The sequence below is a fragment of the Enhydra lutris genome, unplaced genomic scaffold, assembly GCF_002288905.1.
Source record: "Enhydra lutris kenyoni isolate GAN:26980312 unplaced genomic scaffold, ASM228890v2 scaffoldscaffold12, whole genome shotgun sequence".
Classification (NCBI taxonomy): domain Eukaryota; kingdom Metazoa; phylum Chordata; class Mammalia; order Carnivora; family Mustelidae; genus Enhydra; species Enhydra lutris.
In genome coordinates, this window is record NW_019154096.1 from 31,231,562 (window position 1) to 31,257,743 (window position 26,182).

General features: G+C 50.3%; 1 protein-coding gene across 2 annotated transcripts in view; it reads right to left on the reverse strand.

The window, feature by feature from the left end:
* Positions 1-25,844, reverse strand: part of LOC111145168 (discs large MAGUK scaffold protein 5) — a 118,557-nt gene extending 92,713 nt beyond the window's left edge. For both annotated transcript variants that reach the window (XM_022499872.1, XM_022499871.1), the window contains exon 1: positions 25,510-25,844. In XM_022499872.1, the coding sequence (XP_022355580.1) occupies positions 25,510-25,813 (304 nt within the window). In that variant the 5' untranslated portion in view covers positions 25,814-25,844. The remainder of the gene's footprint in view (positions 1-25,509) is intronic.
* Between the last annotated feature and the right edge of the window lie 338 nt (positions 25,845-26,182).

The following is a 26,182-nucleotide window of genomic DNA, read 5'->3' on the forward strand; positions in this document are numbered from 1 at the left end:
CCAAGAATAGTGTGCTGCGTGCAGTGGGTTAGGGACGCTGCGGGGTTTAGAGAACCGGCCTGGAGGCTGCACCTGCTTCCACCCCTGCCTCTGACACGGGTGTGCGGGTCATGCAACCACAGGAACAGCCCGCTCTGAATGGAGGATCGACAAATCTCACCTTGTCTGCCTGCCTGCGCCAGAGCAAGGTGAGAGAAGGAAAGTGCACGGGCACTGAGGACCAGGCACCAGTGGGACTGAGATCCCCGATGATGCCGCATCTCCCCACGTCCCAGCTCCTCATGCCTCCTGTAACCCTGGTACGCAGCAAGAACACAGACCGCATCAGCCTACTGTACAGCTAGGAAAATAAGGTAAAGAGAGGCTGTGCTAGTCCCTGCAGGGCTCCTTCCACTCTAACAACTGTCCTGGGGCGGGGAAGGCTTCCAGGAATGCCTGCCCCCAGGCAAGCCACACCCGCCAATCCCATATCTCTCTGGGCAGCAACTCCTGGCTGTGAACCGCTAAGTCCACAGCCAGTCCCTGGACGCCACAGGGAAGTACCAGCTGTGGACCATCCCGGGCCCTGGGGCAGAAGGACTGAAGTCCAAGGAAGCTCAGATGGTCAAATAAAAAATAACCAAAGAATAACCACACCCTATGGACTAGGAATCACTGCCGACGCCATTACCTGCTTTACCAATTCTCAATGGAGAAAACATTACTAATGGCAATGGGGGGAGGGGGTGACAGCTTTAGACCCCATCTACCCCCTGGGCATAAGCTGAGGAGCATCCCCAACCCCCGCCATCTCCTTTTCCTAACATGGCCATATCTTGGGTCCTTCCCCCCCCTGATAGACTGATTTCTCAATCCCTCAGGCAACTAGAGCAAGTAGGCAAAAACTTTTTTTTTTTTTTAAAGATTTTATTTATTTGAGAGAGAGAGCAAGGGTGGGATGAGGGGAGGAGAGGGAGAGGGAGAAATAGACTCCTCACTGAGCAAGGAACCCAACATGAGACTCAATCCCAGGACCCTGAGATCATGACCTGAGCCAAAGGCAGAGGCTTCACCAACTGAGCCACCCAGGTGCCCCAAAACCTCTGTTTCTAAACTGCCTGCCACTGACCAAAGGCTTTTGTACAAGGAGCTGTGGGTGGAAATCGAGGCAGAACGGCCATGCCCACCCGTATGCACCAGTGCGTGGTGGCTACTATCTCTATCAGAAACTGAGAATCTGAATCATGCCTTGCATGTGTATAAGGACACACACGAACACATACAAAACGGATCAGATGTCGGCAGGGGTGGTCAGTGTCCCCGAGTGGTCACCAGCGTGAGCTCTGAAGCCTACCCGCCTGCTGGGAGTCCCAGCTCAAACACGTTCTGTGTGACTCAGGGCACCTTCCTTAACCTCTCTGTGCTGCACGTTCCTCTCCCATAAAACAGGGATAATAAAAGAGCCTACCTCCCAGGGTTTCTGTGAGGATGAAACGAGATAACATTTGGCACGATGTTTGGCATATAATCAAAGCTCCATTTTCCCCCAGCACAATGTTAATGGGGTTGCCTCTGGGATTTTGTGTGCCTTTCCTTTTTCTTCTTCATTAATTGAATTTTCTACATGAATATGCATGCTTTATTGTCAGTAAAGAATAAAGCTTTTTTTTTTTAGATGGGGTAAGAAGAACAACTCATAATCCCAAGTAACCCTTTCCTCGAAACACAGTCCTAAAGCAGCCTTCTCCTTGCCAGTCTGTTTTCGGGGATCTTCTTGAGGGCAGGCCCCGACTTTTCTGCTCCCTGATTCTCACTGTATCTCTTCTCTACCAGTGCGCACCCAGTAAGGCTCAAGCCGGACCTCATCCCAGAAGCTCCTCCCCAGGGGCGCACACTGCAGCCTTCCAGCTCTGAAACGCCACCTTTCCTTTCTCTTGCCCTCCCCTCTTTGGTGCTTGCCCCCCAACCCAGTCCTGAGCAGGCTTGTCATATACCAGCCTCCAACAGCTCCCAGGAGGATGAGCCTGCCAACAGCACTCTCCCCGCCCCCCACCATGGACATTCTTAAGGGCAGGCCCACCTCCTTCCATGGCAATTTCAAAGCCACTCACCCAACTTCTCTTGGATCGTCTCGACAACCCTATGTATTGTAGATGAAGGGTTCAGGGAAAAGGATAAGACAGCCCCACAGCTGGACTTAAAACCAGTCTGACCAATTCCAATCAAGGACCCATTCTCAGTTCTGAGGGAGACCTAGAGCAGGCCCTCCACCAACTGACCCTCGGGCCAACTGAGAGGCCTGGCTCTGTAAGGCCAGAACCACGCTGGCCTGCCTCCCTCCCTCCCTCCCACCTCCTGTCACGCCTATCCCTCCTCCTCCATCTTCAGGACTTCCCTCCTCCCCTGGCTGCGCTTTGATACTGGGGCAGTCCCCCCAACCCGCTGCAGCGATCAGCCCTTCTGAGGGTGTCCAGAGCTAAGGAGGCCAGTGACCCCACACTAAGAGGGGAGAGAGGAGAGGGAGATTCTGATTGTAGAAGACACCACTAGTTTTTCTCTGTTTTATGTCAAATGACCTGTAACACTCCAGGCAATGGTATATTTGAGCCCTGGGTACTTAAAAGAATTTAGCAGGACAGTTTAAAATGTCCAGACTTGGAGGTGTCAGATTTCATAAACCAAAGAAATTCAGAACACATATGCGGACTTCAAACCGGGACACTGGAAAAGTCTCTCCCATGTTGAGACCACAGATTCTGTTTAAATTAAAAAAAAAAAAAGAAAAAAGGAGAGGGTGGATCTCCCAGTCCCCTTCCATGATTCCAGAACTCTTAAGACTGCCTAAGGGATATCAATGAGTAACATATATACATCTGCATCTGTGTTACAACACTATGTTCTAACAAAGATGGGTCAATCCTGGATAACCAAGTTTATAATCCATGTTTTTAAAATAACATTAGCATAACAACCAAATACAGGTTTATTAGAGCCTTGATTTTTTCAAAATCTATAAAGGCATGTTTAGGACAAATGAGGGAGACTTGAAAAGGACTGCAGAGTAGAACGTACTGTATTGGCATGGAATTCCTCAGGTAGTGCAAGAGTGGTGGTGTGTCACGTGGGAATGTGTCCTGGCTCCCACGTGACACACGCTTCAGTGCTCATGGGTGAGGTGTCCTGATGTCCACCATTTTTCCCCAAGCAAATCAGTAAAAACAATCATATGTGAATATACAGGGAGTGACCGAATGAAAAAGCAAATGTGGCAGGCTGTTTCCCACTGGTGAATATAGGTGAAGACCGTACAAATGTTTATTGTACTATTCTTTGGACTTTCCGTGCATCAGAAAACTTACAAAACAAAATGTCAGGGGAAAAAACAGTGATGTTAGAAATTTGCTTAAAACAAAAATATGAAAAAAAAGACTCATGATACCACTGTCTAGATAATTCTTTAAAACTGTTGCTATTTAATTGCTGATTTAAAAAAAAATAGATGAGTAATGCTGCATGTTTTACCTACCCAAGAAGGAAAATACTCTAAGAGCATTTTTTCTCTTAATAAATGAATGTTTAGGCAAATAATACATAAAGAAAAAAGTCTATTGTACCATTTTTTAATGGTACAATGACTTAAAAAAAAAAAAAAGGGAGGGAGGGAGAGAGGAGGGAGAAATAGATTCCCCAAATGAGGGTCTGTCCAAAGATAAGCACATGGGAAGAAGCCTGGAAATATTTTACCAAAACATTCTGGCCCCCTTGCCTGCATGTTACCTGAAGGCATGGGAACTTCCGGGCAGGGCTCTCCTCTCCAATTCCACTGCCCATGGGCAGCACAGCCACCTGCGGTTGCTCAGAGAGCCTCAGGAGCCCTGTGACCACCAACTCAGGGTCCAAGGGCATGGGCCCACCCAAGACCACTCAGGGCCATGCCAACTCGGAAGGAGCACCTTCCTCCCCACATGAAGAGAGAAAAAGGAAAGCAAACTCTGCAGGATTGTTCATTAGGACTTTAAAACCTGCCCCCAGAGGGAGACGGAGGCAGAGGTGCCATCTGAGGAGGGCAGTCCTGGCAAAAGGAAGGAAATGACCGGAGGGCAGCAAGAGGAGAGGCAGAGGTACCCAGCAGCAGGGGCTGGGAGCACCCGCACAGAGCTCACCATGGCCTGGTGATTACAGCCAGCAAAGGGCCGCTCCTCCTGCCAACAGAGTTATCTTTTAATCCAACCCCCGGATGACACCATCTGGCACCAGCACAGGAGCCGCTCCGGAGGGCACACGAGTCACGAGGCCGGGCCCCGGGTCTCTCCTTTCAGGCTGGGACTTGCTCCTTGCTCCCGAGGAAGCGGGGCTCCTGCCCCTCCGAGGCCTGGCTGTCGACAAGCCCGTACACGCCTGAGAGGGCGAGGCAGGGGGTGAGGAAGGGCCGGGAGCTGCTGTGCTCTGCAGGGTCGCCAAATGCCACATGCAAAGACAGGAGGAGGGAAGGCGCTCTCACTGGGCACACGGGTCTCGTGCCAGCATGAGGCAGCAGTCCTAGGATCTTCTTTCCACCCAGATGTGGCAAAGAGGTCTGCGACCCCAGAACAGCTGCATGGACAGGCTGTGGCGGGCTGCCTGGGATTCACAGCAAGAGGAATTCTGGGGGCAGGAAAGGCCAGCAAGACCACTGAGACTGACTGGCGAGGTCCTGCCCAGGACCTGCACCCCTGCATGTGCTCTGATAACTCATGGACCAGCCCGGAGTTCTGTGCTACCTGCCAGGCTGACTTCTGAAGGCCTGCCATCATTTACAATACAGTAGCGACACTCTCTAAGACCCAGTGTGCTCATTCGCATCGCCCTGCAAGGGGCTAGCTCTGTGCCTGCCCCTGTGAAGGATGTGGGAGAAGAAGGCATAGGGGAGGTAGGGACAACAACTGGGAAGTCTGGAGGCTGGCAGGGAAGGGAGGCAGGTAGCCCCTCTCCCTAGGAGGTGCAGGCTCGCCTTCCCCCACTCCCGTAGCAGCCCTAGCAGGCAATCATCCAGGCTCTCCCAGGCTCGGGAGCACATCACCTCCAAAGGCAACCATCCCGTCACTGACCAGTTCTTTGTGCCCAGTGCTCTCTTTCTTGTGGGCAACTAAAACCTACCAGCTGGAACTGGTAGCCAAAACTCCAAATCTAACAGCTGCTCCATTTCCTGCCACCACTCTGCAGTGTGTCGTCTGAATTCCAACCATCAGGGGTGAAATCCTGACTCGCTAGCTTGGGACTCTGAGCAAGTAACTTCCCCTCTCTGTGCCTCAGTTCCCTCATCTATAAATGGGGACAATAACAGCCCCTCATCTTCTGGTGGTTGGGACGAGTCCCGAGACATCAACAAAAACTCCCTAGCACACACCAGAAGTGGTCAGTAAATGTGTACTATGGCTACACTATGGCTGCCATCACGCCAACTGTCGCCATCGTGACCCATCCCACAGGATCTAACCCAGCCTTTCTTATGACCAGACTCGAGCCCCACAAGTATCCAGTTCTGTAGCTTCCCTTAGGGTTATCTGGCTCCCTGGGAACACACTTCACACTCTACTCTCTCCTGGCAAAACCTCTGCCCAAAGCTCAGGCAGGCCATCCCAGCAGCCCACTGGAGCTGGCAGACAAGAAATCCAAAAGGAGATCATGTGAGGCAGGATTCTTCTCACTCCTTCCAGTCTTGGCTTGCGTCTCTAGCCTAACCACCCCAGACCCCAAAAGTAGCCTCCCAAAGACTACCGAAGTTATCTCTAAAACACACAAACACCCAAATAAATAGATATAATCTTATGAATCCCATGCTCCACAACCTTCCATGGCTCCTCTGGCCTATTAGGATAAAGTAAAAAAGTCTCACCTAGCATTGCAAGGGGGAAAACAAACATTTATGAAGCGTGTGATTCTTTGCCAAGTCCTAGGCTACACACTACACATTTTATGTGTATTACACCATTTAATAACTTCCTCTAAGGTTGGTCTGATTACCGCATCTCACAGGGGAGGAAGCCAAGGCTCCGAAATATTAAGCACCTGGCCTAAACCACACAGCTGGGATGCGTCAAAAGCAGACTTGGAGGCCAGGTCCGTGGCCCAGGCCCTGCCCACTCCAGCCCCTCCCTGAACATCCAGTCACCACAGAGCCCATGATTACCCAGAATGCCTGGCTCCTCCTTGACTCACTGCTCTTTCCTCCCCTGCCTGGAAGGCACCTACCCAACACCTGCTGATTTTGACTCAGTCCTCAAAGCCCAGCTCTCCAATTACGTCTCCACGAGATGGCCCTGAGCCTGACTCTCCCTTCCGTCAGACAAAATCAATCCCTTGCTTGGCTGTGCTTCATAGAGCTGTCTCTAACCACATTAGAGCACAACTTACCAGTCCCCAAGCCAGAAGCACTGCTGTCTGCTTCATAACACAGATCATTCATCTCAACACCACCATAGCTCGGTGTGTTGGGTTGAATAAGTGAATGAATGATCTCCCTTCTAGACTTACAGATCAGGAAACAGGACAGTCAGAGGCGGACCTGACCTTTGCAGGGACAACTGGTAAACAGCCTGTCTAGAGTAACCTGCTGGAGATTACACATGGCAAACAGTACTTCCTTAGCTGGGGACACCAGAGCAACCCCATCGGGACCACCAGCTCCAGTGTCAGGACGCAGCATATCCACAGGGTGCCTCCCGGGGGCCACACTGCTGTGGAGTGACCTCCCGGCCTTCTCTATGGCCCCCCGGTGCTCAGCCTTGGGCCTCCCGGCACTCTCCCTACTGGACCCAGGAGGTGGTGATCCAGAGGCAAAAGCAGCTCCTCTCTGCTGGCCTGGACAGAAAGACGCCAGCACCTGGAGGGGCCTGAGCCAACAGCACCTGCTCCAACAGTTTATCAGTCCCGATCCCCTTGGGGAAGAGGCCGAAAGAGGAGCTCTAAGTCCTGACCCACTTTTCCCAGAGCTCCCTTCCCAGATCTGGCCTGGCCCAGTGAGATCCTCCTCACCTTATGACACCAGTAAGAGGAACGCTCACATACATACTTGTACAAAGAGTATTCCAGCTCATCAAAACCAATCGGAGACTTGCACTTTACAGGAAAATGGTGCCCGAGGCAGGTCCCAAACTGTGCTCTTCCGGCTCGGAGTCCTCCCCGGCTGGCGTGAACATCACAGTCCTCCCTCAGACAACACAGAACAGATGGGCTTCTCTGCTTCCTTTATCCCGGCAGCTCAGACACGGAGGAAATGCCGTGTGCCCTGAGTCAGGGTCCCCTGCACACTGAAAAATACGGATGCAGAGACCAGCCCACACCCCAGGTTCTGTCTCAGGAGACCTGGGGTGGGGCCCAGGAGTCCCAGTTTTCAGGAGCTCTCAGGGGTGGGGGGGTTCTGAAAAAGACCACCTGCGCCGGACCTGGACAAACCTAGCAGTGACTCAATCAGTGACATCAGCCTGGCAACGTGCATCAAAGATGTCCACGCCCGTTGACCCCACAGCACCGCGTCCAGCAACTTCCCCCAAAGACATAGAGAAGCACACAAATATCGATGCATCAGGACAGTCACTCAAGCATGATTTGTACTGAAAATGGGAACTCTCTGAACCTCCAGGCGGGGGGAACGGGTGAGACCCATCAGAAGAGGACAATACTGTACATCCACAAGAAGTGATTTCCTTTCTCACTCTAGAAAAAGCAAATGTAGAGTGGTTGTCTCCAATTAGCAAGATGGCCTGCAAACTTATTTTCCTTTTGATTATCTACCTCTCCTAAATTCTCTACCATAAGCATAGCTGATTATATAATATTTTTTTTAAACCAAGTAACTTGGGGGCACCTGGGTGGCTCAGTTGCTAGGCATCTGCCTTCGATTCAAGTCACGATCCCAGGGTCCTCAGATCAAGCCCCGAGTCGGGCTCCCTGCTCAGCGGGGAGCCTGCTTCTCCCTCTCCAACTCCCCCTGTTTGTGTTCCCTCTCTCATTGTCTCTCTCTATCAAGTAAACAAATAAAATTTTAAAAAATAAATAAACCAATAACTTTTGTTTTAATTATCAGCACCAGACCTAAAATTTGAAGCCCAGTTCAGTCAGAGCAGGAAGGATTACAAGTAGCACCTATTCCAACCGTGAACGTAACAGAGGCACTCCTTCCCTGCCGTATTTCAAGTCCTACTCCAACACTTCCAGCAGCCAGGAGCTCATTCCCTTTCCTAAAGCAGTATCTTCTGGCAATTAAAAGATAATCCCTTATCCTAAACAGGATTCCCCCTTCCTGAAACTGAAATCCCATCTCCCTCTACAGTTTGCATGATGCGGCATCACACAATCAAAAAACACACAGAACAGAGCTGTTTTTTAATGAACCAACTTACAGGATGCCTGCCCATACTCTCCCCCAATGACCGAGATGAGAACGTGGGGTTTTGCAAGCATTGCTGACGCATATTCACGATGCCAAGTTCAAATCAAGCATTGTTCATCTCTTATCCCCTGCGAGCACCTAGATGATTAAAACACCTGCGTCCCTACTGAGTCCACTGTTCGTGAACAGCTGCCCCTGCCCAGTGGCCCAATACCAGTCTGGGGAACTCTGCACAGAGGCCATTTTTGAGTGAACAACCTGCTTGAGGGTGGCAGCTCAGCCACACAGATGCCACAGCACCAGCGGCTGAGTGAGCGGGTGGAGCCAAGGAGGTGCAGGCAAGAGGCCCCACCCTCAAAGACAGCAACGGGCAGGGGACGTGATGATCTTCCTTCCCGCTCTCGTCTTAGTTCCTCTGAGTCCCATTTCCTTGGCCATTCTCCTCCCCCACATCCACAGGCAACCATTCTTTTGTGTTTACATTGTGTTCTTGCAAAATGGGTATTATCTGTATGGTTAACTTACCTACTAGCACAGCATTATCCATCTCCACTTACTTCTTCCTGAGCACTATGCTTTGAAATCGATGCTTTGCCTCAAGTGTCTCATCAGTCATTTGCAACTGCTGCAGAGGACTGTGGGCTCAGGCCTGCCGCTGCACACATCAGCTCTCCCAAGGATGGACGCCACCGGGCACTGTGGTGAACCTGTCCCCTCAGGGACCGGCATGACAGGCTGGGCGATCCCCACCCAGGAGGGGGACTACAGTGTAGGATCCTACAAGAGGCTCCAGAATGGCTGCACCAGCAGGGGTAAGTTCCTGCACCCCCAACACTCTGCTGTGCATGGACAGCAGCCAGCTTGCTCACTTGCTTGCTTTGAGAGTGAGAGAGAGACAGAGAGAAAGAGAAAGAGAAAGAAAGAACATGCAAATCAGGGAAGGAGCAGAGGAAGAAGGACAAGTAGATTGCTTGCTTTGAGAGAGATAGGAAGAATGTGCAAGTCGGGGGAGGAGCAGAGGAAGAGAGACAAGTAGAATCCACTAGAAGCACAGAGCCTGATGCGAGTCTGGATCCCAGAGCCATGAGATCACAACCTGAGCTGAAATCAAGAATCGGATGCTTAACCGACTGAGCCACCCAGGCGCCCCAGCATCCAGCTTTCTAGCTGCTGCCAGCCTAAGAGGTGGAAAGGAACAGAGTTCACAGTGGATGCTTTGCAAACCTGCCAGAACCACAGCTGCTAGGAGAAGAGCAGGAAAGGCCTCTGCTACAGAGAGTGTCAGTGGCACGGACTGGAAACAACTGCTCATTAACACAAATCTCCATCGGGAGACCGCACTGCCTTGAGCTATCAGACCACTGGAGCACAAAAGGCATGCACTGGCTTGCAAAATGCCATGGATTCACCTGCTCCGTTTGGGTGGCAGAGGCTCCTCCCAAGGAAGTCTCCTGTCGAGGGGTGGGCAGCAGCAGAAGTGTGCAGCTCACTTTGTTACCTGCAGTCACAGGTCATGGCTCCTACTGCGTGTGACACCCCATGTGACCAGACAGCACCTGAAGCAGTCCGTACCTGTTCAATGAGTCCTGGCAAGGTCAAACTAACTGCTCCAAAGTTCGCCGAATGCTTACTCTAATCTCGGGAGCAAACTTCCTCGCAGATCAGGAACCTAGATTTTACAGACCAGCACTGGTCTGGAGACCACACCCTGAGTGTGGGATAGAGTGGGGGAACAAACCAAACCACCCTGGCCTGGAAGTCACAGTTTAAGGGGCCACTAACACAACCATAGGTCAGGGGCACTAACAACAACATAAAAAACAGTCTATGCTTACATAGTGCCAGGCACTGCTCTAAACAACTTACAAACAGTAATTCCTTTAACCCTTTCAATACAAGGTCCTACTACTACCCTCATTTCACAGGTGGGGAAGTGGAGACACAGACAGGGAAACTGACTTGCCCAGGTTTGAGCCCAATACGTGACTCAGACACAGGCTCTAACCAGTCTACTGAACCAACTCCCAAAGGGACACGGCCTCCCCAAGCTGTCCCCTCCCTTGTCAAGGGGAGTAAGGAACCCCAAAGGGTTGCTAATGAGACGAAACAGGACCATAGACACAAGAATAATAGACAAAGCATCCAGCGCAATAGAAACATGTACCATCCGCAGAGCATACAACCATCTATGTGCATGCGACTGTTTCCCAGCACTGTTTACCTCCTTTTACACCAGCTCTGGGAAGGAGGTGTTGTCACAGACCCCATCAGACAGACAAGGATAAGGCCCACAGAGGCTATGGGAACCAGCCAGGGGACACCGGCTAGAGACCAGTGATCACTCATTCCCCTCAGCCACCTCACTCCTTAACCAAAGAGAAGGCCATCGGACGGGACATGCCAACGCCGCCCGTGGCCTCCAGCCCCATGCTCAAGGTGCCTCACAGAGAACCAGTCACAGGGAGAACGACTGGAAGCAGCAACCAGGCCTGCCCTGTGCCTCCCAGGGCCTGGTTAGCCTAGCCTCACTTTCTCAGTGGCTGTTGAGTACACACCCCAAGCAGAAGCCTGGAATTCCCATAAAGACCCACTACTCACAGATTCCCCTCCAAGTCTCCTGCTCTGACCCCGAGTGTGCCTTCACCAGGCCTGCCTTCCTCCTTATGCATCTCCAGGGCCCATCCAGCCTCTCAGCCCTCTACCCATGCCCAGCGCACTGGACACCCCAGTCTCCTCGAGGCAGCCTCATCTGTTCCAGGGATCTGTATGGCTGGACAGCTGCTCCTTCTGGCTGGGGCCTTCCAAAGAGACAATAACCTCCTAGTTGGCAGGACCCATCATCTCTGTCTTTCTTCTGAGAATCTTAAAGACTTTTATAAACAGAAACAAACGCCATTTGCTTCAAACCACCAAATAGAAGGTGAGGAGTAGGAAGTCAATAAACCAGGCTGATTATTTTCTGTCATTTCCAAAAGCTCCGGGACAGAGCAACAGAAAAGAAAAACCTTTGGTGAACAATAGGATATATATTCCAGCTAAAAGGAGTGTCCCCTAACGGGTCTGTGGTGCTGATCACAGGTGATGCTAATGTCTTTCTCAACTTTTCACGCTCCGCACGCAGCAGAGCACTGACCAGGGACATGCTGCCCAGATGATGGGTGGGCAGATGGATGGACACATGGACTTCACAGCTAACATCCAGGTCTGAATCTGGGCTCTACCCTAAAGTCAGATGATCTCATGCAAGAAGACACTGTGGCCACCTCTAGCGAGTTTTCACGAGAAGCCTTCAAATGAGGGGGGCTGAGAGCAGAAGAATGCGCTTATACAAAATTCCACAACTTGGCACAGAAAGTGAGGACAACTACTGCCTGCTTTGTTTCCTCTCCCTGGGCTAGAAAAACGCGAGAGAAAATAGGACAGGATTTATAAGGGCAGTTTGCCATTTTCTATCAGAAATGAGTTAGGAGGACTAGACAGGCTTCTGCACTCTCACATGCACAGCCCCTAAATTCTAAGCAGCTTCAGGTTCAGCGCTCATTTTTCCGCAGAAGGACCCAGACTTAGCACATTTTAGTTTTATCTACTTTCTTGATCTTTCCTAAATCCAGTCCCCACCCAGGGTAGCCAGGGAGGTGGGTTCCAACTCAGCATCCATGGGTCTTTACCCTCTTATCTCTTTTCAAGGCTTTCTCTTTAGAGCCAGAGGCTTCACCGAATCACGAATCACGTTCCTGCTTGAACTCTGTCTTGGGATTAAGCACTAAGAAGCCACAGCCGTCAGCCTGGAAGTTTTTGCTGTGTCACAAAAAGAATGAGACAAGGAGGTACCTCCTGCCAATAGCAAACCCATCCTCTGACTCAGCACTAAATTTAGATGTCACGTCCTATCCTATGCCTACATCCAGATAGTCTCCCCGTGTGACAGGTGCTGAGTCAATGAATGCTGTGACCGGGGGGGTGGGGGTCCGAGGCTCGGAACACAGACATCTTAATGGGGACCTTCATCGGATGGGCCCGAGTCCAGAACAAATGCAGTCTTTATAAAGAAACGGACAAGGAGTCCAAAGCCTGCCCAAGCTCTCAGCAGCTGGTGGCCCCGAGCAAGCCGACAAGCCTCTCTTGGCTCGGTTTGCCCGTCTGCAGAACGTAAATACCAACTGCACAGGCTGCGAAAGATTTTTCTCAATGGTCAGGAATGAAAAGCTAGAGCACAGCTCCATGAACTGGGATGCCTGTGACTTGCTCACGCTCACTGGAAAGCTAGGTGCCTGCAAAGCCAGGCCCAAATCAGGAAAAACCAGCCAAGGTTCCCCAGACTCCCCACCCAGTCCGTGGCTGGCAGAGACACCTTGGAAGAAGCCCCAGTCTAGGAAGACACCTGGGTCCTGTGCCCACTCTGCCAGGGGCTTGCTCTAAGAGCCTGGTAGAGTCTGTGCCTACGGGCTGCTGTGGCTCATTTACAAAAGTAAGCTATTTGGGCAGAGTGGTCCCTAAGACCCCTTCCAACCATAATCCTCAATAATCTTAAACTGCTTAAGAAACAGAAACAGAAAATGAAACTTCTGGCTAGATAAGAAGAAAAAGAGGCTACCCAGAGTAAGAACAGAGATTACCAGGAGGATTGAGAAGGTCATTATAATTTTTTAAAGCAGGACTTCTTACATCACGATATAAGAACAAAATTAAGTTTTCTTCTGTTTGTTATCACATCACTCCCTACTGGCGGGACAGATTTCCACACATGGACAGCTGACTCACAATGGTCAAAATGATTCACATGAGGGTCCCTGGACATCTTAAAGAGTCAGGTATCATTTCAACAAGTAACCCAAAGCTGATACAGAAAGAGGCCCAACTGACACACTGCACCTAGAAAAACGCTGTGAGCATGAGAATGCACGCTGGCTGGAGGTGGCCACTGAGGTAGCAGCTCAGCGCTGTGGGGGATGACCTGCGATGACGCTGCTTCCCACACAGGCAGCCCCCAACCCTGCTGGCAGCCATGGGGGCTGGTTACGGATGCAGTGATGGCTAACAGTTCTCTTATGCAAAGTGGGGGTCATGCCAGCTAGTGACGATATTGAAAATAGAAGAAGAAAAAGAAAAATGTTTCAAAAAAAGGTAATCCTGTCCCACTCCAAGGGACCCCAACAGATAGGTTTCACTCAGCTCCTGCCCATGAAACTCTCTCGGATAGCAGAGAGTGGGGATTTTTTTATTAGCCCCATTGTGGTCATCTGTCATTCTTGAGAGCATGGTTCACCCCCAAAGGAAACCTAGAAAGGTAAACAAAGGAGGCAGGCAAAGACAAGAATATGTCATGGAAACGAAGCTGTCACTGATGGCAGCCTCTGTCATGACCCGCCAATCCAGTTCAGCTGAGGCAAAGGAAGGTGAAGCTTGTGGGGGGCTCCTCTCTCTCTCAACATGGGGAGCATCTCGAAACAAAAGCATCCAAACAAGTGTTTTCAAACTGTGTTCCGTGAACCTTGGAGAGCCCCACAGACCTCCGTAGAGGAGCCTCGTGGAGGACACGAGGAAAAAAGGAACTCCAGGCCTCCACACCCAACAACCACCACCCCTTTTTGTCTGCTTTACACATTTACCTCTCATATACAAGGCTGCTCAAGGAAAAGAGCCCCACAGCTTAAAAAAATAAATAAATAAATCACAGAAAACACTTACAGTTCATATGTTTTCATTTAATTGTTTGTAACAGGGACACCCGGGTGGCTCAGTCGTTAAGCATCTGCCTTTGGCTCAGGTCATGATCCCAGGGTCCTGGGATGGAGTCCTGCATTTGGCTCCCTGCTCAGCAGGGATGCCTGCTTCTCCCTCTGCCTGCCACTCCCCCTGCTTGTGCGCGCTCTCTCTCTCTTTCTCTGACAAATAGATAAATAATTTAAAAAATAATTGTTTGTGACAGCCTTGTGAGGAAAGAGAGGCTGAAGAGGCTTCTGGCTGGACTCCATGCCCCACATTCTGAGCACCCACCCTGTGCTCACCCGTCATCCACGGGGACTCTCAGGAAAGGACCTACAGTGGTCCAGTCCGTGGCTGGCTGGTATGTGGTCTTCCGTGAGCAGAAGACCAGGGGAAGGGGAGCTGCCCAGGATGATAAAAGAAGCTCAGAAGACAGTCGTCAACTAAATGCAAGGTGTGAGCCTTATTAAAATCCTGATTTGAGCAAACCATCTATAAAAAGGCATTTCTGAGACAAGGTAAAGAGTATCAAGTGGGTAGAAGACCTTAAATTACCATGAATATTGTTGGCTGTATACATGGTCTTCTGGCTGTGCTCTTTTAAAAGGCCTATTATCTCCTTGAGCATTTATGGTAAAGTGGTACCCTGTCTGGGGCTTGTCTGACATTGCTGCAGACAGCTAAAGTTGTTGGGGGGGGGGGGGGGTGTCCGTTACATCAGGTGTTCCATAGCTGCGTGCATTTGAAAGTTGTGTTATATGGGGCACCTGGGTGGCTCAGTGGGTTATGCATCTGCCTTTGGCTCAGGTCATGATCCCAGAGTTCTGGGATCGAGCCCTGTATCAGGCTCCTGGTCAGTGGGGAGTCTGCCTCTCCCTCTCCCTCTGCCTGCTGCTCCTCCTGCTTGTGCGTGCTCTTTCTCTCTGTCTAATAAATGAGTAGATAATTTTTTTTTTTAATTTCAGAAGAAGTTTTCTACCATTTTTTTAAAAGATTTTATTTATTTGACAGAGAAGTAGGCAGAGAGGCAGGCGGGGGTGGGGGGAAGCAGGCGCCCTGCTGAGCAGAAAGCCTAATGTGGGGCTCGATCCCAGGACTCGGGGATCATGACCTGAGCCGAAGGCAGACACTTAACCCACTGAGCCACCCAGGCACCCCATGAACAGATAATATCTTAAAAAAAAAAAAAAAGAATTCTGATAGAAAATTATTTCCAACATTAAAAACACTAAAACAGGGGCATCTGGGTGTCTCAGTCGGTTAAGTGCCTGCCTTCGGCTCAGGTCATGATCCCAGGGTCCTGGGGTCGAGCCCCACATACGAGTCCCTGCTCAGCCGGGAGTGTGCTTCTCTCTCTGCCCCGCCTCCCCCCTACTCGTGCTCTCTCTCTCTCTCTCTCTCTGCAATAAAAAAATAAAATCTTAAAAAAAAAACAAAGAAAGAAAGTTGTGGAACATGAAGTCTAAAAGAAAACGAGGGAGGGAAGCAGGTCCCTCCTTAAATGGAACTCAGTTCTACCTCCCAGTATCTTTCACCTGTCAGCCTGTGATTAGCTCTCTGGGATCCAAGAGAATCAGGTCTCACCACTGTCTGGTGTCCTTTGAAAAACAGGCATCGAAGCCCCTCTAAGTCTCCTTTCCTCCAAAATGAGCTCCTCCTGTGATCCTTCTATGCCATTCCATGGCAATGCCTTCCTTAAAATGTAGGCTCCAGGGCCAAAACACTGTGAAAGTGTGTTTCTGAGCAGCCCCAGGGGGGCAGTGCCTCTTGGTCCATGCACACTCTGGACAGACTCTAACTCCAAGTACGGCCTGCGCCCCACAATGCCTCCCAATTCCCAACACAGGCAGACCCTGCCTCTCCAGTCAAGGGCAGGATGCTCCCAAGAGCAGCAGCGGCTCCAGCAGCTTGCTCTTACCCCACATAAACCACCTCAGTCCTCACCAAAGCCCTTGGAAGAGAATGCTATTAGCCTTTTTACAGATAAGGAGAAAGAAGACCCAGAAAGAGTAAGCAACTTGCTTAAGTCCCATAGCCTAAGACAGAAGAGCCGAGATTTAAACCCCACAACTGGTTTAGGACACCCAGCAGTGTCTAGTCCTGTGGCCTCCCTCCCTGGCTCCAAACCTACCAGTGATGCTCAAGCCACCTGGCTCATTCCTCTTTGTCAACTGTCCTTCTAGCACTCCCAGGGCAGAGACTATGTGCCTGCTGTCCAGCCCAGCATGGACAGTTAGTCAGTTCCAGAGCTGCAGGTATCAGATCACAAGTCCTCATGAGGCGCCCCCAGAAACCCTGACTGGGAACCACAGCCCAGTCCTGCTCACTCAGACCTAAAGAAGAGGTCAAGACGCAGCACCTGACTGGCTCAGTCTGTGGATCATGTGAATCTTAACCTCACGGTCATGAGTTCAAGCCCCACATCGGACACAGAGCTTTTACTTAAAAAAAAAAAAAAGAAGAAGACTGCAAGAGGTTTAACCATCTCAAAGATCAGCCACCATGAGATCAGACCTCATTCTTGACAACCACACTGGAGAAATGGAGGCCCAGGGAGGTCCCATACCTTACCCAAGATCACACAATCTCAACATCTACTGGTCCCAGAATCTACTGCATATCTAAGTTATCCACACATCCAAAACAAAAATCTACTGGCCCCGGAATCGCCCGTGCCTATTTCAGCTGGTACTGGAGTTTAGAAATGGGGAAGCTCAAGGTCTGGCGGGGCGGGGCAGGGTGGGTGTGGAGAGCGAGCAAGTGAGGGAGATGGAAGGAAGTTTGAGGAAACAATGGTATAAACTGATGTTCCAGTTCTATGCCCTGATGATAAAGTTTCCCAAAAGTACACTTCTCAGAACTCTGATGTCACAAGATACTCAATGAAAAAATATGTGTGGTCAAATCCATCTGGGAAACACTGCCTGGGGAACCCACTCCAGCGACATCACCGAGGCATGCTGGCCTATTAGTCCTCTCAAGAGGCTCCCAATAAAGGAGGCTGTGTGACCTGCTCACAGCAGCATTGCTCAAATGCTTTGACCACAGAACCCTTTTGTCAAGCAACACCATGAACATCCCACCAGACCAGGGCTGAGAAGATGTTTCCTGGGGGGAAATGCTGACCTAGGCCTTTTGAAAGAAAATCTTGATAGCCATTACCCTGGATCCAAGACTGAAAAACCAAAGCAACCCAGAATGGGACAAGGAGGAAGTGTGTACAGAGCAGAAATAACTAACATACTTCGGGGCCTTTGGGGATGAAGAGATATTAGTACTAGAAACAAAACGGAAATGTGTGAACACTGCTGGGCTGCCAGATATGAACGCTGCTGGGATTGTACAGTTAACTTCTAGCCTCAAGAGTCACGGGGGACTCCTGAAACTAAAATCTTTCTTTAAAGTCCAAAGAAACTGTCCTGAGACTTTCCAAAACAGGTTGCAGGCAAAAATCCACAAGTTTTAGAAGAAAAAAGGAAAGAAAATGTTGGATCTAGGATGCCAGCCAGGCCATTTGCCCTTGAGTCAAGATGCTGTGGAGAGTACGGATTTCATAATTAAAACTCAGCAAACAGTATGACGGTTCCTCAAAAAATTAATCACAGAATTACCAATAATTCCCAAAAGAACTGAAAGCAGGGACTCAAAGAGGTACACCAAAATTTTGTACAATCAAAATTGTACACCAATTTTGATAGCAACTTTATTCAAAACAGTCAAAAGTGGGAAGCAGCCCAAGTGTCTACTGATAGATGAATGGATAAATAAAATGTGGTCTGTACATGCGAAGGAATATTATTCAGTCTTACAAAAGAAGGAAATTTGGACATTTGCTACAACATGGATGAATCTTGAAAACATTATGCTCAGTGAAATAAGCCAATTGCAAAGCAATAAATATTACATGATTCTACTAACATGATGTTCCTAGAAGAGTCAAATTCACAGAGACCGAAAGTAGAATTGTGGTTACCAGAGGTGGAGAGAGGAGAAAACAGGGAGTTGGTTAATGAGTACAGAGTTTCAGTTTTGCTAGATAGAAAAGTTCTAGAGATCTTTTAAATAACTATGTTAATATGCTTAATACCACCGAACCACATACACTTAAAAACGGTTAGGATGGTAAATTTTATGTGTTCTTTGCCATAATTAAAAACAATTTTTAATCAAATAAAATTTTTTTGAAAGTAGGGAAATTCTGATACATGCTACAAGAGGGATGAATGCTGAGGACACTACCCTAATTGAAATCAGCCCATCACAAAAAAGACACATACTGTGTGATTCCACTTCTACGAGGTACCTGGAGTGGTCAGACTCGGAGACTGAAGTCAATTGGACGTTTCCAGGAGCGAGGAGGAAGGGGACAACGGAGAATTATTGTTCATTGGTACAGAGTTTCAGTTTTATAAGATGAAGAAATTCAGGAGATGGATGGGAGCAATGACTGCACAACGGGAATATACAAAATACAACTGAACCGTACACCTGAAATGGTGAAAATAGTATACTTCATGTTATGTTTATTTTGCCACAATAAAAACACAGGAAAAAAATGGTGCAGGGGCTCCTGGGTGGCTCAGTCGGTTAAGCGTCTGCCTTCAGCTCAGGTATGGAATCGGGTCCCACGTCAGGTTCCCTGCTCAGGAAGGAGTCTGGTCCTCCCTCTCCCTCCCCTCACTTGTGCTCTCTCTCTCTCTCTCTCTCAAATAAATAAAATCTTAAAAAAAAAAATGGTCCAAATGCTAAGTTTTATGTTTTGTAGATTTTATCAAAATAAAAAAACAAAACAAAACTCAATACAAATGGGTTATGGCCCTTAGTGTGAAATGAACATCAAGGTCAACAGTCCCCTCTCAATTATCCACCAAGAGTTGAGTTGGATGACCAAGATGGGATACTCCAAACCTCTCTGTTTAGTTTAAAATGCTTCTGTAGCACTTTCACTGAACTCTGTCTCAAAAAGATGGAGACACACAATTCAGGGATATGCTACCTGGCTCTGGTAAAAGGTGAAAAAGAAGTAATACCCATTGCCCACCCCTAGCTCAATCCTATTTAAAATTCTTTTCTGCTGAACACATTCCATATCCCAGTGCACAGAACGAAAGGCAACTCAACCCTCTTGCCTCTATGCCCAATATTTCTGTGGCTCACATCTTCTCAAGGTTACAAAAATTATTAAAGAGCCCCTTTGCACTGGCTGTGGAATATATGGGGGGGGGGGGGCGCAAAATACCTAACACGAAATATTTCTCCGATGCTGCTTACTTTTTCAGGAAAAAGAAAGCCAGAGTATCAAAACAGCACTCAACCCTAACATGAAATCAGAAAACAGTAACTGTGGCACAGAGCTAGAAGAAGCCTCAGAATCTTGTCCAACCGTGACCTTCCTTGGCCTGAATACCACCTTAGTAGCGCTGAGAGTCCCATAGGACTGAGTTAGCCCTCTAGTCAAGGCTACACTTCTAGTTTGACTATCTGTATTGAAAAGAAAAAAGAAGGGCAAAAACCCAAGCACCAGGTGGCTAAGATGCTCATCCAAGGTCGAGATGTTAAGAGTTAGGAGCAGATCCCCATCCAGGTCTCTTTCGAGGACACCAAGCTGACATTCAGCATCTAAGTGTGAAAACAAAAGGTCTCTCCAAGCCCATAACAGACAATGTGGGCACTCCGCATGGCTCCTGGCAGCCAGCCCCAACATGCTGATACCTGATGGGTAACCTTGGGAACTTCAGACATCAATGTCGCACCGCCTGCTTCCGTCAGAGACATACCATGGGTGGGGACATCCGTGTGTGCATCTGGGACTCACTCTGGCCTTCCTGCACTCCTACAAGCTTCTGTCACTGTGAAGTCACCACTCAGGAACATATTTCTGAAGAGGATCTGGATTTTCGTGGGACACACCACTCCTTCTACACACAGCACACAAATCCATCCAACAGAAACTTTTTGAACACCTATCTTGGACCAGGCTCTATGGTAGGCATCAGGAATACACGGAGATTACATTCCACTCTTGGTGACCCGCGGCCACAGAAAAAGCAGCCCTAACATCTGTTCAGCACAGTTTACAAGGAGTTCTCACATAACCCTCAGAAATCTCAGAAGAATCCCAGGTTTTCAGTCCTAAGGCTAGCTGGAGGGCACGCTGCTTAGCACAGTGACAAAATACTCCTCCCTCTTACGACTGTCAAATAGCACAGTGAAGCAGTTACTGCTTTAACTACTTGGTAGAGCAGGACCTAAGCTTAGAAGGGTTAACTGCCATGCCCAAAGTCTAAAACTTAGTAAAGGATGACCACCTGTCCCACCACTGCACTCCACTGATGACTCTGCCTACAAACGACAGCATCACACAAAGATAGGACCACACAGAGTGGACATTCATCTGCTGTTTTAGCTGCACCAATATCCTTCTTGCTCATCTTGCTTTGGAGAATGGCTCCCCCCACCTTCCCCTATCTCAAGAAACACAAGATCCAATAGAGGCTGCCAGTCACAGCATCCCATCACCATACCCTACTCACACGGTCAACTGCTGAGACAATCTCCATCCCCTAGTCCTTGCCACAGTGATTGGGCCTGACATGGACACACACCTGCCTGGGCTCATTAGATGGATCTCCCTTTATTCTCCAATCAGGGGCCATGAAGATGAAGTCCACAGAGCCCTGAGGCCACGCTCCATGAAAAAGGCCCACAGCATTCAAGGATTAATCATCCAAAAGCCAGTTTCTCCCCCTCACCCTAAGCTTTTGGAATATTATATAATAAATTTCTCCTTTCTGCCTACTATGCTTTGAGCTAAGTCTCCATCACTTGCAATAAAGGTGCCCTGAACTAATACACTTAGAAGGATAAAGAAAATCTGCCCTTCTCTTAGAAACCTCTTTTCAACCCTTACTTTGAAGTTCCTCCGCTCCTTCCTCCCAAATAACTCAGTTAAAAGAACCAAAAGAAAAACTACAATGAATGGTTGGAACTTTTATTTATGTCCCTATTCCAGCTGACCCTCCAGGCTGGAGCAGATGAAGATGAGGCAGCAGGTACCTGAAGAGGGCAGAGAGAGAACAAAAGGCCCAGGCAACCTCTAATCAATAATAAATAGTGCATACCTGACGATCAGCAGCCAACTGCACTCATCCTGCTGGAAAAGCCTAGCAGCTTATTCCTTTAAGGAGAAATATTCCTCCAGCTTTAACTTGTGACAAATGTCCAGTGTCTAGATTTCTAGTGCCTCCCAAAACCCCTCACCCAGCCTAGCCATCGTGGTCACTCCAGATTACCTTTGCACACTCATGCCCCCAGAGCCTACGCCGACCCCTGCTCTGCTCTGGCTAGTTTCATTTCCGCAACCTGAACCAGAACATCTTCCTCTCCTCTGCCTGCGCGTGTTCATGTGGCCTCTTCGACCCCAGCTCAAGTCCCAGTCCCTCCTCCAAGGCTTCCTCCAGCAGCCCCTGCTGTGTCCACTCTCTGGCCTCTGGTGAGCCAAAAGTGGGCAGCTCCAGAGGACACTGAGCAGGAGGCACGGTGGGGGCCGAGGAGGAAATCTTCATCTCTAGGCACACGGGGGCAACCACCCCATTCCACCACCTCTGTCTCATAAGAGAAGCCTAGGGTGACATGATTTGGGGAGACCCTCACATTTAGATGGTAATTAGAGCCACTAGAGATGGATAAGAATACTTGGGGAAAGTATGTGATACACAGTTTTTTGGGGTTTTTTTGTTTTTTTTTAAAGATTTTATTTATTTATTTGACAGACAGAGATCACAAGTAGGCAGAGAGGCAAGCAGAGAGAGAGGAGGAAGCAGGCTCCCCGCTGAGCGAAGGGCCCGATATGGGGCTCGATCCCAGGACCCTGGGATCATGACCCAAGCTGAAGGCAGAGGCTTTAACCCACTGAGCCACCCAGGCGCCCCAGTGATATACAGTTTTAAAAGGAGGAAAAAGCCTGCTTGTGTCTCTATCACTCAATTAATCTATCTCATTATGTCATTCTCCTAAGTGTCCCACTCCCCCAACTAGGTGGCAAGGTGCGGGCTGGAATTACATCCTCCTCACCTGTCTCCATCTGCGTCGAAGCCCCACCTGGACAGATCACAGGACCAGGCACTTCAGTCCTCCCCAATCACATTCTGACCCACCCCACCCCAGTGGCTGAGGCAGGCAGCCTGGCACCCTTAGCCCCATTTCACAGATGAAGACACTGAGGCTCCCTGCCAGACAGGGACCCTCATTCCAGGGGCACGCAGTCAAGGATCTCCAAGTGAGAAAACCCAGATGTTAGTAACTGAATCAAAGAGAAAAGACAAGGGACTGAGTGGGTTCTGAATAACCAAACGAGATCCTAGTTCACCTCCAGAAAAGACATCAGACACCTGAGCCACTCAAAGGAGAAGAACAAGAATTCTTCCCTCTTACCACCACCAGCGAGGGCAAGGGTGATCACCTCTTCCTTAGAGGTCCATGTACTGGGACAAGGAGGGGCTCCATAATTCCAGTTTCCCAATGCAGGAAATGGCCTGAAACTGAACTGTGGGGCCTAATCAGGTAACAGGAAAAAATAACCCAACACGGAATCAAGAGCACTGGGCTTAGCCTCAACTCGGGCCCCTTTCTGCCCTGCAACTTCTGGCCCGCCCTCACGCCATACAGATGTGAGTGTAGAACTCAATGCAATGCCGACAAGACAGCCCTCATCTGGGGTTGCTACAGAATCAAGCGAGATATGAAAGTATGTAGTAAGATTCAAAACGCTGAGCAGCAACGTACCATCAATCCTGGAACAGGAATGTCCCTGCCCTCAAAATAAAACAACACGGTGTGTTCCTTGGTCATCTTCATACCCTAGGCCTGAGCATGGTGGGTCCTAAGTGTCTGGGTCTCTGAGCATGAGCAGAGCACAGGGGTTTGTGTGCAACCTGCCCAGTATACCACCCGGACCAGCTTCCTTCCCTCTTAGCGCCAGGCCGACGTGGGGCTGGGGGGCGGGGCTGCCAGCCATCATTTGCCTGCAGCACAGCCAGTGCACCAGTGCCAGCCAGGGGATGGGCATCCTGGACCCGGGGCCCACAAGGGGTATGGAAACCACCAAGAAAGGCCCTAACAGGGTGATGGCAGGCCCACATACAGGGAAAGGTGCCTCCGACCCTGCGACCAGAGCAGTTCCGTTATGCTCTGAGCATCACCCCGTAAGAAGGGCTCACTGGTGAAAAGAGGAAAAAAAAACAAAAGCTGGAAAACCACTGCACAATAACGCATCCTTTGGGAAGCCTGGGTCCCTCAGTCGGTTAAGCGGCCCAGGGTGCTGGGACTGAGTCCCCACATCAGGCTCCCTGCTTAGCAGGGAGGCTGCCTCTCCCTCTCCCTGCCGCGCCCCCTGCTTGTGCTCTCTGACAAATAAAATCTTTAAAAACATAATAATAATAAATATTCATCCTTTACAAAGGTCTCCACACTATTGTTTACTTGCCCACCATGTTACCCCTCCCCAGAAGCTCTATCTTGCCATACCAAAAGCTATCCTAATTTTTCTCTAAAGCGTTAACTAAAATGAACTTAATTTCCCCTTGACAACTCTTTTTCTGAGGATTTCGTGACACTCTGCAAACCCACAGAATTCTGTTTTGTTGTAAAAGTAGGGTCTTAAATCACTGTGCTCAGGGAAAAATCAAACCCTGCTCTGTCCCTTCCTCAGAGGTCAAGACCAGTTCTTACAACCTCAGCCCAAGTGAGGGCTCCACCTTCTCTGCCAGGCACAGAAAAGGGGGACCTAATTAATGGCAATCCATCCATCTATTCCAGAGATTAAAGCTAGAGCTGATTCAAACATTCCAAGGAGGACATGGGTCTGCACGCTAACTTCTTCACTTCTTTGATCAATTTTCTCCCTCAAAAATAGAAAGATAAAAGCAATTTAGAAAAAAAAAAAATTACCCCAATGAGATTTCCCCTTGTCTTTATCCTCATGGGCACATCTGATAGCCTTCTTAGCATCCTCCAAACCACCAGCCCAGAAGAGGACTGGGTTTGCCCAGCGACTCAAATATGGCCATCATTGGGAGACCGAACGCAGGTTTGAGGGACGTAAATGCTGGAGTCCGAAATCCCAAAGCAGAGACAGAGGGCCACCAAGGATGTGCTGTGTGGAGAGCAGTTTATTCTTCGTGTCTCAGTTCCCTCCACTACAAAAAGTGAGGCTGAAGACAGCCAATATACACACTGCAGCTCTTACCAGGAACAGCTTATAAAATCACCCCCTTAATAAGTGAGGTTTTTTACAGCCAAATAAATGGGTCTCATCAGCCTTTGGCCTACAGGTACTCAGGGCTCTTTGTCAGCCCTCTCAGTTCACTCTTAAAACAAGGACAAGATATAGAAACGGTGGCATTTGCCACTCCCTGTCTGAATCTGTTAAACAAAACAATAGGTCATAACTGAAAACTCCTGGTGCGCAATACTTTGAGCATCTGAACTACTCCAAACTGCGCTTTTTTTTCCTCTGGCAAAGTAATAAGTAGACCCCTCAGAGAGTAGCAACAATAAATGTAATAAAGCAGAGTGCCTGCCACAACAGTAGGAGCCTAATAAATGCAGGTTCTCTTCCTTTCTCAGTGCTATGACTTCTTCCTCCAGCTTCCTTGTCTAAAAGGCTGCCTTTCCACACTCCCAACCAGGCTAGACCAAGCCTACCACTTCTCACAAACTCCCAGTAGTACCCCCACCCCCAACACACACACAGGAATACTCACAAATCCATCACTCAAGGGCACCAGCCACCAGCCTTCCCTCCTCAGGCAGCTCAGCACCGCCGGGGAGGGATCTGAGCCACAGCAGCCACTACTAGGATTTTCCCATGGTGCAATGCAACTTCCCCAACTTTTCCAGGCCCACAGTTTCCAAAGAAACCTAGCAGGCATTGTGCATAATCAAGTGCAAGTCTGGGCGAGCAAACAGACTGAACTCTGGACAGAGGGAGTGGACAGAGTCAGAAAGTCAAAAGGCACCAGTGATCATGAACCTGGGTGGCAGGGACCAAAATTCAGCAGGACCAGTCCTGGCCCAGGCTCCATTCTTCTAGACTGTATCACTGATTAAAGGCTAGCAGGGACTCCCAAATGAACGGCGGATGATGAAGAGCCTTAGGAAAGGGACTGCCGGACATCCCTCCGAGGTCGGCTGGACCTGGTGGTCTCAGGAGCACCCCGATGCCGTGGCAACCGGAGAGTCGGGGCCTGCAGTGCCGGGCATTGTTCACAGCGACGGGCGGGATCGGGGGAGGAGGTGCGAAGTAAGGGACCACGCAAGGCCCCCCTCCCCAGACCCGCCAAGGGACGGAAGCCCCGACCCACCGCCACAGCCCTCGAGAATTCCCCCTGGGAGCTGCAGAGGGAGATGGTGGAAGGCGGTCCCAGAGGCCGGGCCAGGGGTCTGCCACTCACCGGCGCCCTCCGAGGGCTGCGGCGGCCCGACGACGCCGTTCAGGTAGAGAATGGGCAGCAGGTGAGGCTGCGTCTTCTCCAGCGCCGCCCGCAGGTCCTGGAAGTGGTCTCGCTCCTTGGCCAGGAGCAGCTTGAGGAGCAGCTCCGCCTTGGCGCCTCCCGCCTCCTCGTCCAGCTGCCGCCGCTCGCCGGGGCTCAGCGCTCCCGCGGCCTCGAGCAGCCCGAGCACGGCCTCCACCTCGGTCATGGCCTGGGCCAGGCTCTGCTGACACTGGGCGAGCAGCTCCCGGCGCTGCGGCTCCATGGTGGCGGGCCGCCCCGCCCCGCCCCGCGGACGGCTCCGGCTCCCCGAGGCAGGCGGGCGGGCTGGCGGGCGGGCGGCGGCGGCGAGTGGCCTCGGGCGGCGGGCGCTCGGCTGCAGCCCTAGCGCGCCCGGAGCCGCGGGGCCGCGGGGGCCATGGGCCGGAGCCTGGCGGGCTGGGGGCCCGGGCGGCGCGCGGCGCTCAGCAGCGGCCGCCTCCCGGGCTCAGAAGCGCAGCCATGTTGGCTGCGGCGGCGGCGGCGGCGGGACTGGAAGAGGAGGAGGAGACGGAGGAGGAGAAGGAGGAGGCGGAGGAGGGGACGGCGGCCGGGGCGCGCCCCGAGGCCGGGCTCCAGCCGGGCATGCTCCCCC